The sequence below is a fragment of the Coloeus monedula genome, assembly GCF_965178545.1.
Source record: "Coloeus monedula genome assembly, chromosome: 2".
In the NCBI taxonomy this organism is placed as follows: domain Eukaryota; kingdom Metazoa; phylum Chordata; class Aves; order Passeriformes; family Corvidae; genus Coloeus; species Coloeus monedula.
In genome coordinates this window covers 119964358-119979253 of record NC_138782.1, presented here as the reverse complement: position 1 = coordinate 119979253, position 14896 = coordinate 119964358, and the positions used below count along the sequence as shown (strand labels likewise).

Below are 14896 nucleotides of genomic sequence, written 5' to 3'. Positions count from 1 at the left end.
CGATTTCCTGCACTCCAGGGCACCACAGCACCCCATGGCACCCCAAGGAGCAAAGCACGGCACCCCATGGAACAATACAGAGCACCCATGGCACTCCAGGGAGCGATGCAGGGCCCTGCACTGCTCCACACCACAGCCAGACCCAGACCCCAGCTGCAGCCCCCAGCCCCCACAGCCGGATCTGTCAGAGCAGGACCGCTGGCAAGGCCAGGGGAAGGCCAAACTGACAATGGGATGGGATGGGATGGGATGGGATGGGATGGGATGGGATGGGATGGGATGGGATGGGATGGGATGGGATGGGGGTGGGATGGGATGGGATGGGATCGATGGGATGGGGTGGGATGGGATGGGATCGATGGGATGGGGTGGGATGGGATGGGATGGGACGGGATGGGACGGGGTGGGATGGGGTGGGATGGGGTGGGATGGGGTGATGCGTGTTGGAGACCCCAGTGCCAGGCTGTGGTGCTGCTCTGTAGGTGGGACAGTGTGGGCCCAGCAGGATAATGAAGGGGCTGCTGGAGCACTGGGAATGTCTCACCGGGAGCACCCAGGAGCTCCACACGCTCAGTTACCGGGGAGGAAAGTCCGGGAGATGATCTGACTCCAGTGAGCTGGGCCCCGAGCCCCATGGGGACCCTGGGGCTGGCAGGGAGCAGGGCTGGGAGCTGAGCCGGGGCAGGAGCTGAGCTGGAGCGATCCAAACCAGGATTGGGGATGGGCTGTGAACTGGGAATGGTGGTTAACCGCGGGAACGGGCCCAACAGTGCCGGCACGTGCCGAGCCCCGCGGCGGGGAAGCGGGATGGTGGCCGGGCCTGGGTGCCAGGTGAGCGCAGTCCGCCCGCAGGCTCCTCCAGCGCCGGGAGCCCAAACCGACCCCCGGCCTCGAGGTGAGCGGGACCCGGAGCCGTCCCACCAAACCCCACACCCAGCGCCGCCGGCTCCTCCTGCGGAGCCGCCACGGCACGAGCGCACCTGGCGCACGCGAGTCCTCGGCACACGCCGCGGCACCTGCCAAGCCCATGCGTTTCCCTCGGGGCACCGTGCCTTGCCGGGGCACGGCCCTTGGGGAGCCATCGGGCAGGGATGTGCCATATAAAATTCCCTGCATGAAAACCACTGCCTGAAGGTCTCCAAGTCGCCACCGCGGCACGGTGTGACACAGCACGGGGCTCTGGGGGCAGAGCAGCGGCTGCCACTGGATTTCAGGGCCACGGCCAGCCAGGGTCATCAGGGGACACCGGGATACACCGGGCCTGCAGCCTCACCAGCAGGACCGGCATCCCGCTGTCCCTCGAGGGAGCGGCGTGCCACAGAAGCTGCTCCACTGGGAAGTTTGGAGCTGACTCAGCACGAGGGGCCAGAGCCGGCGCGGGAGCTGCCGGAGCAGCAGGGCCGGGTCCCACACGCAGCCGGCTCCGGGGCTCCCGGCAGTGTCCCCGTGGCCAGGCGGGATGTGGGTGCCCGGTGTGGCAGCGAGCGCGGAACTTGGCTGGTCCCGCGGTGACACCGGCGACGTCACACAAAGGGCAGAAACACAGAAAGAGGAACTGAGCCCTCGAGGAGGAAAATCTCATTTGCCCACAGGTTTGCGCAGGCGAAACACCCCGGAAAGCGGGGGGAGGAAATAGCAGTGGGAGGGAAAGGGGAGCGAGGGGGAAGGAGGAGGGAGGGGAAAGGGGAACCGAGGGGGAAGGGAGACAGTAGCGGGAAGTGAATCGGAAGTGGGAAGCAAGTGGGAAGGGGGAAATGAGTGGAAGGAGGGGGAAGCAAATGGGAAGGGGGAAATGAGTGGAAAGGGGGAGAAGTGAGAAGGAACGGGAAAGCAAAAAGGAAAGGGAAGTGATGGGGAAGGTGGAAGGAAGAGCGAGACAAGAAGTCAGAGGGACAGAGGAGTGAAAGAGTAGTGGGAAATGAGCGGGAAGGGGAAAGAGAACAGGAAGGGGGAAGTGACAGGGAAAGGGAAGGAAGAAGGAAGGGGAAGATGAGCAGGAAGGGGGAAGTGATCAGGAAGTGGGAAGTTGAGTGGGAAGGGGGAAGCGAGAGGGGAGGGGAAGGGGGAAGAAAGGGGGAAATGCACAGGTAGGGGTAAGAGAGAAGGAAGCGGGAAGTGAGTGGGGACTGGGAGCAGCGAGGGAGAAGGGGGAAACGAGCCGTGGCCCAGCTGGGGGATGCAGGAGCGGGAAGCAGCGGGCAGGACGGGCAGGACGGGCAGGACGGACAGCCCCCGCGCCCCGCCAGGCCCCTGCCCGGCCGCCCCCTCCCGCGCCTCCCCCGGGGGGGCATTTTTGGTGCAAAACCCCCGAAGTTTGGGCAGGGCCGACCCGGCCGCTCCCCCGGGCGGCCCCGCCGCGGGCAGGGCAGGGGCGGCCGCGGCCCCGCGTCTCCCCCGGGGGGCACACGGCGGTGACACCGCGGGCCGGGAGGGGACCGGGGGGGACACCCGGCGGTGCCACCGGGCCCCGCTGCCCTTCAGCCGCCCGCGCCGCGCTCAAGGACACGGCGGCGCCGCGGGGGCCGGGCCGGCCGGGCCGCGCAGCCACCCCCGCCCGCACGGCCGGGCCGAGCGGGGCCGGGTCGGGCGGGGGCGGCGCGGGGCCGGGGGGGCCCGGCGGGCCCGGCCCTGCCGTGTTTTCCTGCCGCGGGCCCGGGACGGCGGAGACACCGGGGCCGCGTCGGCCCGGGCCGAGCCCCGCCGAACCCCGCCGGAGGGAGCCGAAGTCCGCCGGAGGGACCCGAACCCCGGCCGTAGGGACCCGAACCTCAGCCGCAGGGACCCGAACCCGTGCGGAGGAACCCGAACCCCCTCCGGACGGGCCCGAGCCCTTCCGGAGGCACCAACCGAACCGAACCGGACGGAGCTGAACCGAACCGAACGGAGCCGAACCCCGCCGCATGCATCAGCCGAACTGAACCGAACGGAGCCGAGCGGACCCGAGTGCGCCCGAGCGGAGTCGAGCGCGCCCGAGCCAGGCCGGGGGTGCCGGTCCCGGTGTCCCGGCGGTCCCGGTGTCGCGCTGTCCCGGTTACCTGGGCCGGTGCGGGCCCGGCGCAGAGCCCCGCCGAGCCGTGCCGAGCCGTGCCGAGCCCCGCCGAGCCGCCGCCGCCGCTGCGCTGCCCGGCCAGGCCTCCTCCCGCAGCGCCGCCGCCTCCACTGCAGCACCGAGCCCGCCGCGCGGTCCTAGAGCCCGCCGGCCGCGCGCACCGGCACCGCCGGCACGGCACGGCACGGCACGGCACGGCACGGCACGGCACGGCACGGCACGGCACGGCACGGCACGGAGCTGAGCTCCTGCACCGCGGGGCACAGTGTGCCATCCCAACCCTTGCCGTGCCACACCGAGCCTTGTTGTGCCAAGCCGTGCCAAAGCAGGCTGTGCTGTGCCAAGCCAGGCTGGACCAAGCCAAGTGTAGTAAAGGGCAGTGCCATGTCAAGCCAAGCTGTGCCAAGCCGAGCTGTGCCAGGCCAGGCCAGGCCAGGCCAAGCCAGGCATAGTAAAAGGCTGTGCAGTGCCAAGCCAAGTCACGCCGTGCCAAGCCGGACCATGCCAGATCAAGCCAAGTGCAGTCAATGGCTGTGCAGTGCCATGCCAGGCCAAGCCATGCCATGCCAAGCCCTGCCAAGCTCTGCCATGCTAAGACCAAGCCAAGCCATTCCATGCCAAGCCAAGCCATGCCAGGCCAAGCCAAGCCAGGCAGGGTCAAGCCACGCAGAGTCAAGGCCTGTACAGTGTCAAGCTAAGCCATGCGGTGCTGTGCCAAGCTGTGCCATGCCAAACCAGGCCAGGTTGGTCTGAGCCAAGCTAAGCCAAGCCAAGCAGAGTCCAGAGCTGTGCAATGCCAAGCCAAGCCAAGCTGTACTGTGCCAAGCCAGACAGTACCAGACCAAGCCAAACTGAGTGCAGTTAAGGGCTCTTCAGTGTCATGCCAAGCCGTGCCAAGCCTTGCCAAGCTGTGCAGTGCCAAGCCATGCCAAGCCAGGCCGTGCCATACCAAGCCAAGCCATCCCTTCTTGCCCCATCCCTTCTCCCCACACTCGTGCCAGCCGTGTCCCCCTGGTCCCTGGTACCAGCACGGCCCCTGGGCGCTGACAGGACATCTCTGGCAGTTCTGCCCATTGGTTACCTGCTGGGGCTGCATGCGGCCCCTGGACCCTCCCCGGGTAGGGGGGTGCCAGGCCGAGGGGGGACCAGCGTGTCCTCGATCCCCTCCCTGCGAGGCGCTGGCCTGGCGGCTCCTCGGGAAGCTCAGAGCTGGGCACGGACACCCGGGAATTTCACCAGGCAGAGATCCACAGCAGCGGATCCGAGGCCTTAGGATCTGGGGGGTCTTTGGGGCAGGGGATTTGTAGCTCCCTCTGATGGGTCTGATGGGGTCTGGCAGGGCAGTGGGAGCTGGACTGGGATCGGAGAGCCGGGCACTACCAGGACAACCCAGCGGCTGCTCGGAAGCGCACGGAGTTGGGGGCTCAGGGCTGGATTTCAGTGCTGGAGACTCCGGAAGAGCTGTGGGAAGCTCACAGTGCCACTCCCACCACCTGGCACAGGTGTTGCTTTCAGTCCACAAAAGCCTGGGCTTGATCCGGGCCACAGCCGGCACGGGCAGGTGCTGAGGATGGGGTGACTTTTGGGGGACCCTTGGAGCATCCAGCACCACCTGGACACTGCCTGGGGTTCCAGGGCTGTGCCACAGACCCTGGCACGGACATGGAAGGGCCCAGCACCACCTGGCTGTGCTTTGGCAGCCCCATTCCTGCCTGGCTGTGCCGGGATGCAGCCCCGGGAGGAGACCCATGGGCAGGGCTCCCCTCGCCCTCAGTGCTGGAAGGCTCCTAGTGCACAGGGGGGCACTGCAAAATAACGCATTAATTAACAATGCTAATTGATGGTGTGTTCCCTGGTGGGATACACTCTGCTCAGTCCTGTGGGTGCTGGGGATCTCGGCTGGAAAGGGGCAGGTGCCCCTGGACCAGAGCAGAGGACTGGGATTGATCCCCCAAATCATACAGGCGGGGTCCTGCTGGGCTGGGATTGGGATTGAGCCCCCAAATCCCATGGGCAGGGTTGTGATGGCTGGGATTGGGATTTACCCCCCAGATCCCATGCTGGGGAACAGCCCCATGCTGGGCTGGGCTGGGCAGAGAAGGATGGCCATGGGTCATCCATCCTCCACACCAGGTCTTGCTGTCTCCGTGCTCCTGCACAGCCATCCTGCTCCATGGGAGCTGGCATTCCATCCCTTCCATGCTCCAAAGAGCCCTGCAAGGCTGAGGAGCCTGATGGCTGGGGCTGTGCCCCTGAGAAACCTCCACAGCCTCTGAGCAGATCAGCCTCCAGTGTTTGGCTTTTTCAGCCCTGTCCCCATGTCCCAGGGCAGGATGTGTCCCCAGCTGGGTCCCCTGCCCGTGTCCATGGGGCTCTGTTGCCATTGCCTTGCTGGGAGTGTTGGGGCCACCTTCCCTCCCTTCTGGGCCCACCTGCCTGTCCTCCTGCCCCGCCGGCTCCTCCGCAGCCACTCCTGCCCTGGCAGCTCCTTTTGGAAACAGGTGGAATTATCCCCCAGGATAATCCCCGACAGGGAGCTTGGGGTGGCTGGAGGAGCGCAGCAGCTCCCTCGGGGCTCTTCCAACTGCCCTAAACCTCCTGTCCCGTGGACGGGGCAGCACCAGGAACCATCTGTCCCTCGTGCACTGCCAGGGTGTTCCCCCTGGAACTGGTGCTCCCCAGGCTCCGGCCGCCCACCCCACACCCCGGCAGAGCTGGGGGTCCCTGGGGTCCCCCCATGCTGAGCACCCTCGGGCAGCTCAGCCTCGTCACCGAGAGAGCAGCGGCACCACGACCCGGTGACACGGTGACAGCTGCCAAAGCCCAGGCAGGTCCCTCCGGGCGGGGATAGGATTAATTAAACTTGCCTGGAGGGCGGGCACCAAATTAAGCCGGTGCCAGTGACACGGTCAGCCCAGACAGCCCGGGGAGCAGCCGGGGCTGCTCGGCGCGGGGGGAGCCGGTGTCACCTGCTGGGCAGCGTCGCCGTGTGCCGGGCTGGCATTGGTGTGCCAGGGTGGGGGTGACTCTCCCCAGGCACCTCTGCCAGGCCCTGGGGACGCGGGGCATGAGGACGTGGCACGCTGCCACCGCTGCTGGTGAGCCGAGGGGTGACATGGGGCAATGAGGGCGGCAGCGGTGCTGGCCAAGGGATGGTGACACCAAGGGATGCAGGTGTGATGGCACCACGGCCTGAGGGACCTCAGAGGGACACGGGTGTGATGTCACCATGATGTGAGGGACCCCAAGGGACCCAGGCATGGTGCCACCACGGCTCAAGTGACCCAAGGGACACAGGTGTGATGCTCCCATAGCCAGAGGGATCTCAATAGACGCAGATGTGGTGGCACCGTGGCCCGAGGGACCCCCGTGCCCCCGGCACTGCCGCTGCTGGGCAAGGTCGCCGTGCCGTGTCCTGGTGCCACTCCCGGCGTGCGGCTCCCTCCTGCCGCCTCAGCCCGGGAGGGTGAGCAGATGCGGCCTGTCCCCGCTCCCCCCGCTCCCGCCTGACCTCCTTTCCAGCTCCGAGGGCTCCTCGTTATGCAATCACCGCCGAATTCCTGCACAAGCAGAAATGGCCGACGGTCCCGGCATCCCACGGCCACGGGGATCGCGGTGACCCCGCGTGCCCCGGGCCCCCCAGCCGCCGCCGTGCCTGCGGGAGGAGGGGGCTGGAAGGGGCTCAGTGGGGCCGTGTCCCTGGTGCCACGTCCCCGAGTGCCACCGGGACTTGTGCCACCCCTGGCACGCAGCAGCCGCGGGGCTGTGGGAGTGCTGGTGGCACCGGAGCGCGTGGCGGTGGCTCGTCCCTGGGGACGCGGCTGTGCCACACGGAGCTGCGTGTGGCACGGCGGGGCCCGGGAGCGGCCACGGCCCCCGCGGAGCCGAGACAGGCTCGGGGCTCCCGGCACCTGCGGCGTCGTGTTTGCCACCGATGGCCCCGCTCGGTGGGGCAGGAGGAGGAGGAGGAGGAGGAGGGCTGGGATGAAGGGCAGGGGGGGTCAGCGGCCTGGAGCGGCGTAAAGGGATTGATCCGGGGACGGAAGGAGCCGCAGCGGCCGGGGGGGCCCAGGGAGCAGCCCCGGGATCTGGCACTGACCCGTGCGGGGGGACACCGGGTGCCCCCAGCTGTGCCCCCACGCCGGGGCTGCCCCGGGACTGGCTGCGGGTGTTGGAGCCCCGTGGACACGGGGCCGGCAGGGGCCGACCTTCTCCCCAGACCAATGGGATTCCTGGGATACAGGGCGTCCCTGAGGTCTCCCTGGAGTGCACCGAGATCCTGGGGTCTCTGTGAGGTGTTTGGGGTCCATGTGGTCTCCTTGGTGTGCACTGAGACCCTGAGGTCTCCATGGCGTTCCTGGGGTCTTCGTGGGGCTGAGCCCACCTGCGGCCCCCCACTCTGAGCGGGGGCTGCCCCTCCCCCCGCAGCTGGGAATGATCGGGATTAATTACGGCTCTAATGAGGTGTGAAAGGGTTACTGCCTGTGCGATGAGCAGCGGGGCAGGGATGGGGACATCGGTGCCATTGGGCCTGGCTGAGCCTGTACAGCCCCCACGTCCCCGTGGGAGGGGACAGGGCGGGGGGGGGGACCCCTTACTGTGGGAGGGGCAGCTCGGGGCGCCCCAAGGCCCCAGCAGCCGCCGCGGGGGTTTCGTGTCCCCAGACGGAGCCTGGCGGGGGGCGCGGGTGCGTGGGGCAGGGACCTGGGGCTGCTGTGGACAGGGAGGGGACAGATGGGACAGGGCAGGCGGCACCCAGCGCGGAGGTGGGCACCGGTGGGCAGAGCCCGGTGGTGGGATGGTGTCCCGCGGGTGCCGGGAGAGCCGGGCACACTCCAAGGCTCAGGGCGTGGGCACACGGCGTCCCTGGACTGCCTGCGTTTCCTCACCCCGCTCTCACCTCATGCCGGGTTGAGGAGCCCAGAGCTGCTCCAGGCCCGGGAGCCCCCGGCTCTGGGAAGGGTCTGGATCTTTCCCACCAGGATACCTAATCCAAAAAACAAATGACCACCGGGAAAGGGGCACTGCTGTGCCAAACTGGGGCTGGGGAGTGGAGAGGACGCACCTGTGCCCGGCAGCCCGCGGGTTCCCAGGGATAAGGTTTCTGCCGGGATGGTGGGAGCGGGGGTCCCTCGGCAGCGGTGGTGGGAGGGTCCGGGTGTCGGGCATCGCTGCTGGGCCTGGCAGCGGGCGCTGGGCGTCCCCCGGGAAGCCGATGCCGGCTGTGACCCATCTGCCAGCCCAGTGCGGGGGCGGATGGGGCCCGAGGCTCCCGCCGGCAGCGGCTCCGTGTCCGGGGCAGCGGCGGTCACACGGAGCCCAGGGAGTCTCTGGCAGGCACTGGGGGTTCTGCTGTGGGTGTCACCACCCTGATGCCTCCGAGCCTGTTCTCCCGTGCCAGATGTGCGGCGTGTGCGGCGGGGGCACATCTGGCGGCGGGGGCAGCTGTGCCTGGCCGGCGCCGTGCCGAGGCCGAACACTGGCAGCTCTGTCCGCCGCCGGTGACCTGCGGCCATGACCAATGCGGGGATCTCCGGCTCTGCCGCGGCCCCACGGCACAGCGCCCGCAGCTGCTCCCGCCTCCGAGCAGCCGCTGCCTAGGAAAACCCTTCTTCCCTTTTTTCATGAAATCCCTGCCTTTTCCACATGGCGAAGGGACAGGACACCCCGCAGGGAGGAGATGGATTTATTAAATATTTGGCGGATGACAGAACATGGCTCCCTGCTCACAGGCTGCTGCTGGAAACGTTCCCCGTGCTTACGGCATCGGCTCCGGCGCGGCTTCGCCAGCCGCTCCCGGGGACAATCCCGCTCCCGCGGACAATCCAGCTTGCTCCCGCACTCCCCTGTGCCTGCAGGAATAGGGAATGGCACCGGAGCTTGGCGTGCCCCCCCGGGACACTCCGGCTGCGTGGGCACTGCCGGGGCTCGGGGAGCCAGGAGTGGCCAAGGCCACGCTGTCCTTGTGCGTGTCACCCACAGAGCAGCTGCTGTGGCACCCCGCGTGGCTCCCACTCTGTTCCCTGCCAGTGGCAATTGGGATGCCCCTCTCCTGGCACTAACCGCGGGCTCTGCCCCGGGGACTGCCCATGGGAAAATGCTTTGAGGTGCATTTCTCTCCGGGTTGGTTTTACCCCAAGGAATTGCAAATGGCAATTCCGACCCGGAGGGTGCAGCTGGTGTGAGCCCCCCGGCTCTGTCCCAGTCTGTGGTCAGCCCAGGGGGCAATTAAAAAGGGGGTTAATTACAGTTTAATCAGCGTGAGGCAGCGGGGCCCTGCGGGGGACTGGGACTGGCTGTCCCCTGGGAGCGAAGCAGTCTCCCTGGAAAACCAGGACGGCTTGGGCGAGGGAGAGCTGCCATTCCTGGTGTTCCCAGGGCAGTTTGGTCACTGCTGGTGAGGGAATTACAGCCACAGAGCAGATTTCCCTGGCAGCCTCCGGAACAGGTCTGGGGGTCTGGGCAAGGAGAGGGGGGAGCAGATGGGGAGCAGCCAGACCCCGGCCCGGTGCCCACAGCCTCAGGACCCCACACACGCTGGAGCAGGACCCGGGCTGGGACCTTCCTCCGGGGTTAAGGCGATTGTCCCGAAGGCACAGGAAAGTTCAGGTTCTGAGTTCAGTGTAGGGAGGTTGGGTGCTGGGTGTTTTTCCCCGACACAACATCCCAGCATGGCACTGGTGGAGGTGTTCAGTGTTACTGGGGTGTGGGATTACTCCGGGCATCCTGCCTGGTGCAGGGACTCCTTCGATGGCCCCAGCACAGCTTGGAGCCATGTGAAGGCTTGTCCTGGTGCTTCCTGGGCTCAGTTTGTATCCCAGGCCCCAGCTGAGCCCACCCTGCCCTGCCTCAGGGACACTGGCACCAGCTGGACTCCACTGGCAGGGTCTGGGGACCAGCACTGACTCCCTAAGTGACACCTTTGGGTGACCTGTCATAACAGCCTTCCCTGGGCACCCCTAATCCCGCTCTCCTCGGTGTCAGGGGAGGCTGGGGAGGTCCTGTAGGATCTTTCCCATCCCCTGCAAGTGATGGATCCTGCTAGGTTTTCCTGGGCACAAAGCCCAGGTGCCCCAGTTCTGCTGGCTGCCACCATCCTGGCCCCAGCAGTGCCACGGGCTCTGGTGCTGGCCCCAGCAGGGCTTGGCTGGGCACCCCCAGCCTCCTGCCGGGAGACCCCGGCCCCTCTCAGCTCTGCCTGGGGGGAAAGACCCCGACCCCTGTGCAGCTGTGACACCCCCAGCTCCCGATGGCCGCCACCACCACAGCCCCGTTTTCCCTGCTTGGACCCACGATGCAGCCAAAGATGCTGCAGGGCTGAACAGAGCAAATTCAGCTGAAAACCCACGTGAAGTTGTCCCTATCTCTGTCCCTGTCCCCATCTCCATCCCCATTTCTGTCTGCATCCCTCTCCCCATCCCCATCCTCATCCCCATTCCCATCTTCATCCCCATCTCCATCCCTCTCCCCATCCCTGTCCTCGTTCCCATCCCCATTCCTTCCTTGTCCCCCTCCCTGTCCCCCCTGGCTGACCGAAGCTGCTGCTTTGCTCCGGGTTCTCATCGCTCCCCTTCCCTCCTTGGCAGCTCGTTCCCAACATTTACATCGAGCCAAACCTGTGGCCACCAGGGTGTTTATTGTCCCTGTCCCGCGGCCGGAGGGAGCCGGTGAGCGCGTTCCCGGTTCCCGGGGGTGCGGGGAGGGGGCAGGGCCGGGGGTGCTCGCAGGGTTCCTCGCTCCCTTCACCCATCACCCTCCATAAACGTTTATAGATGCATCAGGGCCCTCGGCTCCTTCCTCTAAAAGTAACATTCCTGAGCACCACGGGGCAGAAGTGCTGGAGCTGCCCATGGCTGGGACCGGTGGCCACGTTTTGGGAGTGGCGATGGAGCCCAGAGTGGGCCGGGGGGAGCTGCCATCCCCCGCTCCCTTATTTCCCCTATTTCCACCAAAGCTGAGCCCAACTCCCGATGCTGATGCTCCTCTCAGCCTGGCCATGCTCCTCCCTCAATTCCCTGCTTGGGATGGGAACGTTTTAAGAGCAGGGCTGGGAATGCCAGAGGTTGGTGGCCCATCACGGGCCTGTCACCTGCACCCCACCGCCCACCCCCGAGGACATGCCCTCACACCTGACTCCGGGTGGGTTTTTAAAGGCTGAATCCCCTTTGTGCCATGCAGGAGGGACCCTGGGAGGGCCTGCACCCCTTGTTCCATGCACAGGGAGGGACAGAAGCCAGGAGGAATGACCAGAGTGGGGCGTGACAGTGGCACTGTTTGGGAGGAGACTGGAATGGAGCAGCACACGGAGCGGGAACAGCCACCAGCAGTTTCCTTTCAGGATTTTTTTTGTTTTTTAAGCCTCCCATGACTCGCTGAGCCAGTGGGAATGGTCTGGTCACCGTTAGGAAACACACCGAGGGTACATGCAATGGCCTAAGGGGCAGTGCCTGCGGAGAGTCCTCCGGGTGTCTCGGGAGAGCTCCCCAGGTGGTTTTGGGAGAGCTGTGTCGGCAGCAGGTGGTGGAGATCAGTCACAGTTGCACGATGGTGATGGATGGGCTGGAACTGCCTCTTCCGAAGGGGGGAGACGTCCCTCGATCGCAAGCGCAACCTCGGAGCCTGTGGCATCAGGACCCCCATCAGATCCACCATCAGATCCACCATCAGAACCCCCATCTGATCCCCCATCAGAACCCCATCAGGACCCCATCAGAACCTCATCAGGACCCCATCAGGAACCCCATCAGAACCCCCATCAGAACCCCCATCAGAACCCCCATCAGAACCCCCATCAGAACCCCCATCAGGACCCCATCAGAACCACCATCAGAACCCCATCAGAACCCCATCAGAACCACCATCAGAACCCCATCAGAACCCCCATCAGAACCACCATCAGAACCCCCATCTGATCCCCCATCAGAACCCCCATCAGAACCCCCATCAGAACCCCCATCAGAACCACCATCAGAACCCCCATCTGATCCCCCATCAGAACCCCATCAGAACCCCATCAGGACCCGCAGAGCCCCCGCCTGGCCCCGGAGCCACGAGCGCTGGGACTGGGAAAGGGCTGGGGGGACCTTGTGGCTCTGCACAAGTCCCTGACAGGAGGGGACACCTGGGGGGGTCGGGCTCTGCTCGCAGGGAACAGGGACAGGAGGAGAGGGAACGGCCTCAGGCTGGGCCAGGGAGGCTCAGGGTGGATATTGGGAACAATCCCTTCCTGGATAGGGCTGTCCAGCCTTGGCACAGCTACCCAGGGCAGGGGTGGATTCCCCATCCCTGGAGGAATTTAAGAGCTGTGTGGATGTGGCACTGGGGGACAAGGATCAGTGGTGGCCTTGGCAGATGATTGGGCTCGATGGGCTCTGAGGGCTTTTCCAGCCTCAGTGATTCCATGATTCCATGACCCCTGAGCCTTCTGGCTGGGGCTGTGCACCCCTGGGCCCTCCCTGGCAAGCTCAGACCGGACCCAAGGTGTGGCACCCACCAGAGTGTCCCGCTGACCCCAGAGCCTCCCCTTAGACCCCAGGCAGCTGGGAAACACCAACTCCTGAGGCCACGGCAGGTCCCCAGGCCGTGCGAGGACCCAGCCGACTCTGCAAGCCAAGATGGGGTCGGGGCTGGGGATTTTGCCCCAAAACAGCCAGGATCTGCTATGTGAAAGCCCCTGTTGCTGCTGCCCAGCTCCCCCTATCACTGGTGGGCAGCTGGAGCCAAAGGGTGGCCAGAGCCACTGGCTTGGCTTGGCTGGACACCACCACCACCAGAAGGATCAGGAGCACCCACCTGGTCCTGGCACCACACATGGGACTGGGAGGAACTTGAGCAATCTCAGATCACGGAGGTTAGGAAAGATCTCCAAGGTCATCAGGTCCAATCCCCACCTTGTCCCCAGCCCAGAGCACTGAGTGCCACCTCCAGCCCTTCCTTGGACACCTCCAGGGATGGGCACTCCAAACCTCCCTGGGCAGCCCCTGCCAAGGCCTGAGCACCCTTTCCATGCAGAAATTCTCCCCAGTGGAAGAGCCACCACAGTTTAAAGGATTATTTTTGTTTTTCTTTTGTCTATTCCCATTCTTTCTGTAGGATCAAGGAGCCTGACTGGTTCCTCTCTCTCATTTTCTCAGTGGTCTCTAATTCAGTGCTCAGCAGCTGCTCCTTGGTGGTGTTGGTGGCCCCACTGGGCTCCACGGGGGGGAATTGGGGCTCCTCCTGTGCAGATGAGCATTGAGAGATGACAGGGATGTCACCCACACATCCTTTTGTCCAAAGCCATGAGGGTTTCAGGGATGTGAGGAAAAGCCACACGCTGTGGCACGACCGGCTGCCCGTGCTGGCTCCCTCTCCAACGCTGTAATTTCACTCCTTCTTGGGTTACCAGATTGTTTCCCGGATGAGGCAGGACTTGAATTTCTAATGTAAAAACTGTCAGAAAGACTCCGGAGCCCCTCTGGGGTTCTCTCCCTCTGCTGTTGAAGCAGCTGGGAGGTGGGAAGGGCAAATCCCCTTTTCTCTCCCTTGCCAGTGGCCTGCAGAGGACACTCGGTGGGAACTGGTGCTGGGGTCATCCCACAGAATTGTGGCTTGGATCCACCACCACTGATTCTGCTGGCCCATGACCACCATGGGCTGGAGCCCAGCTAAAGATGAAAGACTTTCTCCTGCCTGGTCCCTACAATCACCCAACCTCAGTGAGAGGGAACAGGTCCCAGAGCAAGGTCCCTCCTGTCCCCATCCCTTTCTGGGCCAGTCTGGGTGCATCCGTGGCAGGTTTTTCTGCCAGGAGAACGCTCCTTGCCGCTGGGAATGGGCAGTGATGGGCATTATGGCAAACATCCAGAGAGTGTGGAAACCTGACCGGCTCCTCCTCCCAGCTTTTCAGGTGGGGGAGATAAGGATCTCCCTGGAGACACTGCCAGGCTCCAGCTCCTGCCCTCCCGCTCTCAGCTCCACCTGTTTGTCTGTCCATCTGTTGTGCCTTGTTTTAACTCAAAGCCCTGGCTTTTTGGGGGGCAGACGTTGTATTTCTGGTCTGTCTGGACAGTGTCCAGCACCACGGGCTCCTATTTCCCGGCTGAGGCCTCTGGTTACAGAAGCGACAATAAAATGGGAGATAAGGCTGCTCTCGCTGAAGGTGACGGTGTTTTCCCACTCTGGGGGAGAGCTCAGAGCCCCTTGCAGGGCCTAAAGGGGCTCCAGGAGAGCTGGAGAGGGACTGGGGACAAGGGCTGGAGGGACAGGACACAGGGAATGGCTTCCCAGTGCCAGAGGGCAGGGCTGGATGGGATTCTGGGAAGGAATTGTTCCCTGGGAGGGTGGGCAGGCCTTGGCACAGGGTGCCCAGAGCAGCTGGGGCTGCCCCTGGATCCCTGGCAGTGCCCAAGGCCAGGCTGGACATTGGGGCTGGGAGCAGCCTGGGACAGTGGAAGGTGTCCTTCCCATGGCAGGGGTGGAACGAGAGGAGCTTTGGGGTCCTTTCCCACCCAACCCATCCCATAATTCTGTGGAAAACATCCTTCTGAGCACTGTGGAGGGATGGGCAGGTGGGGACCAGAAACAGGACAAGAGCAGGAGGTGACAGGAGCCCCAGGAGCTGCTGGAGATGGGACATCCCTGTCCATCCTTACCTGAGTCGCTGTCCAGCCTGTGGCCCTCTCCTAACCTGCAACACAGGGAAGCACAGGTTAGCACGTGGAGCCTTTCCCACAGAATGAAGGATCTGCCCCCATCTCCTACTGCTCCCACGGAAATCCCCCAGGACTGCACACCTGGACATTCACAGCAGTCCTCGGAAAGTCCAGGCAGGTGGGGAAGTGCCTGATCCCCAAAGCCTGGAAATCC

The 14896-nt window shown here is 65.0% G+C and overlaps 2 protein-coding genes across 11 annotated transcripts in view; both read right to left on the bottom strand.

Annotated features, from left to right (window-relative positions):
• The window catches only part of DNMT3A (DNA methyltransferase 3 alpha), a 37598-nt gene extending 34430 nt beyond the window's left edge, over positions 1-3168 (bottom strand). For all 4 annotated transcript variants that reach the window (XM_082303164.1, XM_082303165.1, XM_082303167.1 and 1 more), the window contains exon 1: positions 3036-3168. The gene's annotated coding sequence lies outside the window, so the exon portion shown is untranslated. The remainder of the gene's footprint in view (positions 1-3035) is intronic.
• An 8338-nt stretch (positions 3169-11506) lies between these two features.
• DTNB (dystrobrevin beta) overlaps positions 11507-14896 on the bottom strand; it is a 129767-nt gene continuing 126377 nt past the window's right edge. For all 7 annotated transcript variants that reach the window (XM_082303294.1, XM_082303296.1, XM_082303297.1 and 4 more), the window contains 2 exons: positions 14683-14717; positions 11507-11668 (listed from right to left, as the gene is read on the bottom strand). In XM_082303294.1, coding sequence (XP_082159420.1) covers positions 14713-14717 — 5 coding nt within the window. In that variant the 3' untranslated portion in view covers positions 11507-11668; positions 14683-14712. The remainder of the gene's footprint in view (positions 11669-14682; positions 14718-14896) is intronic.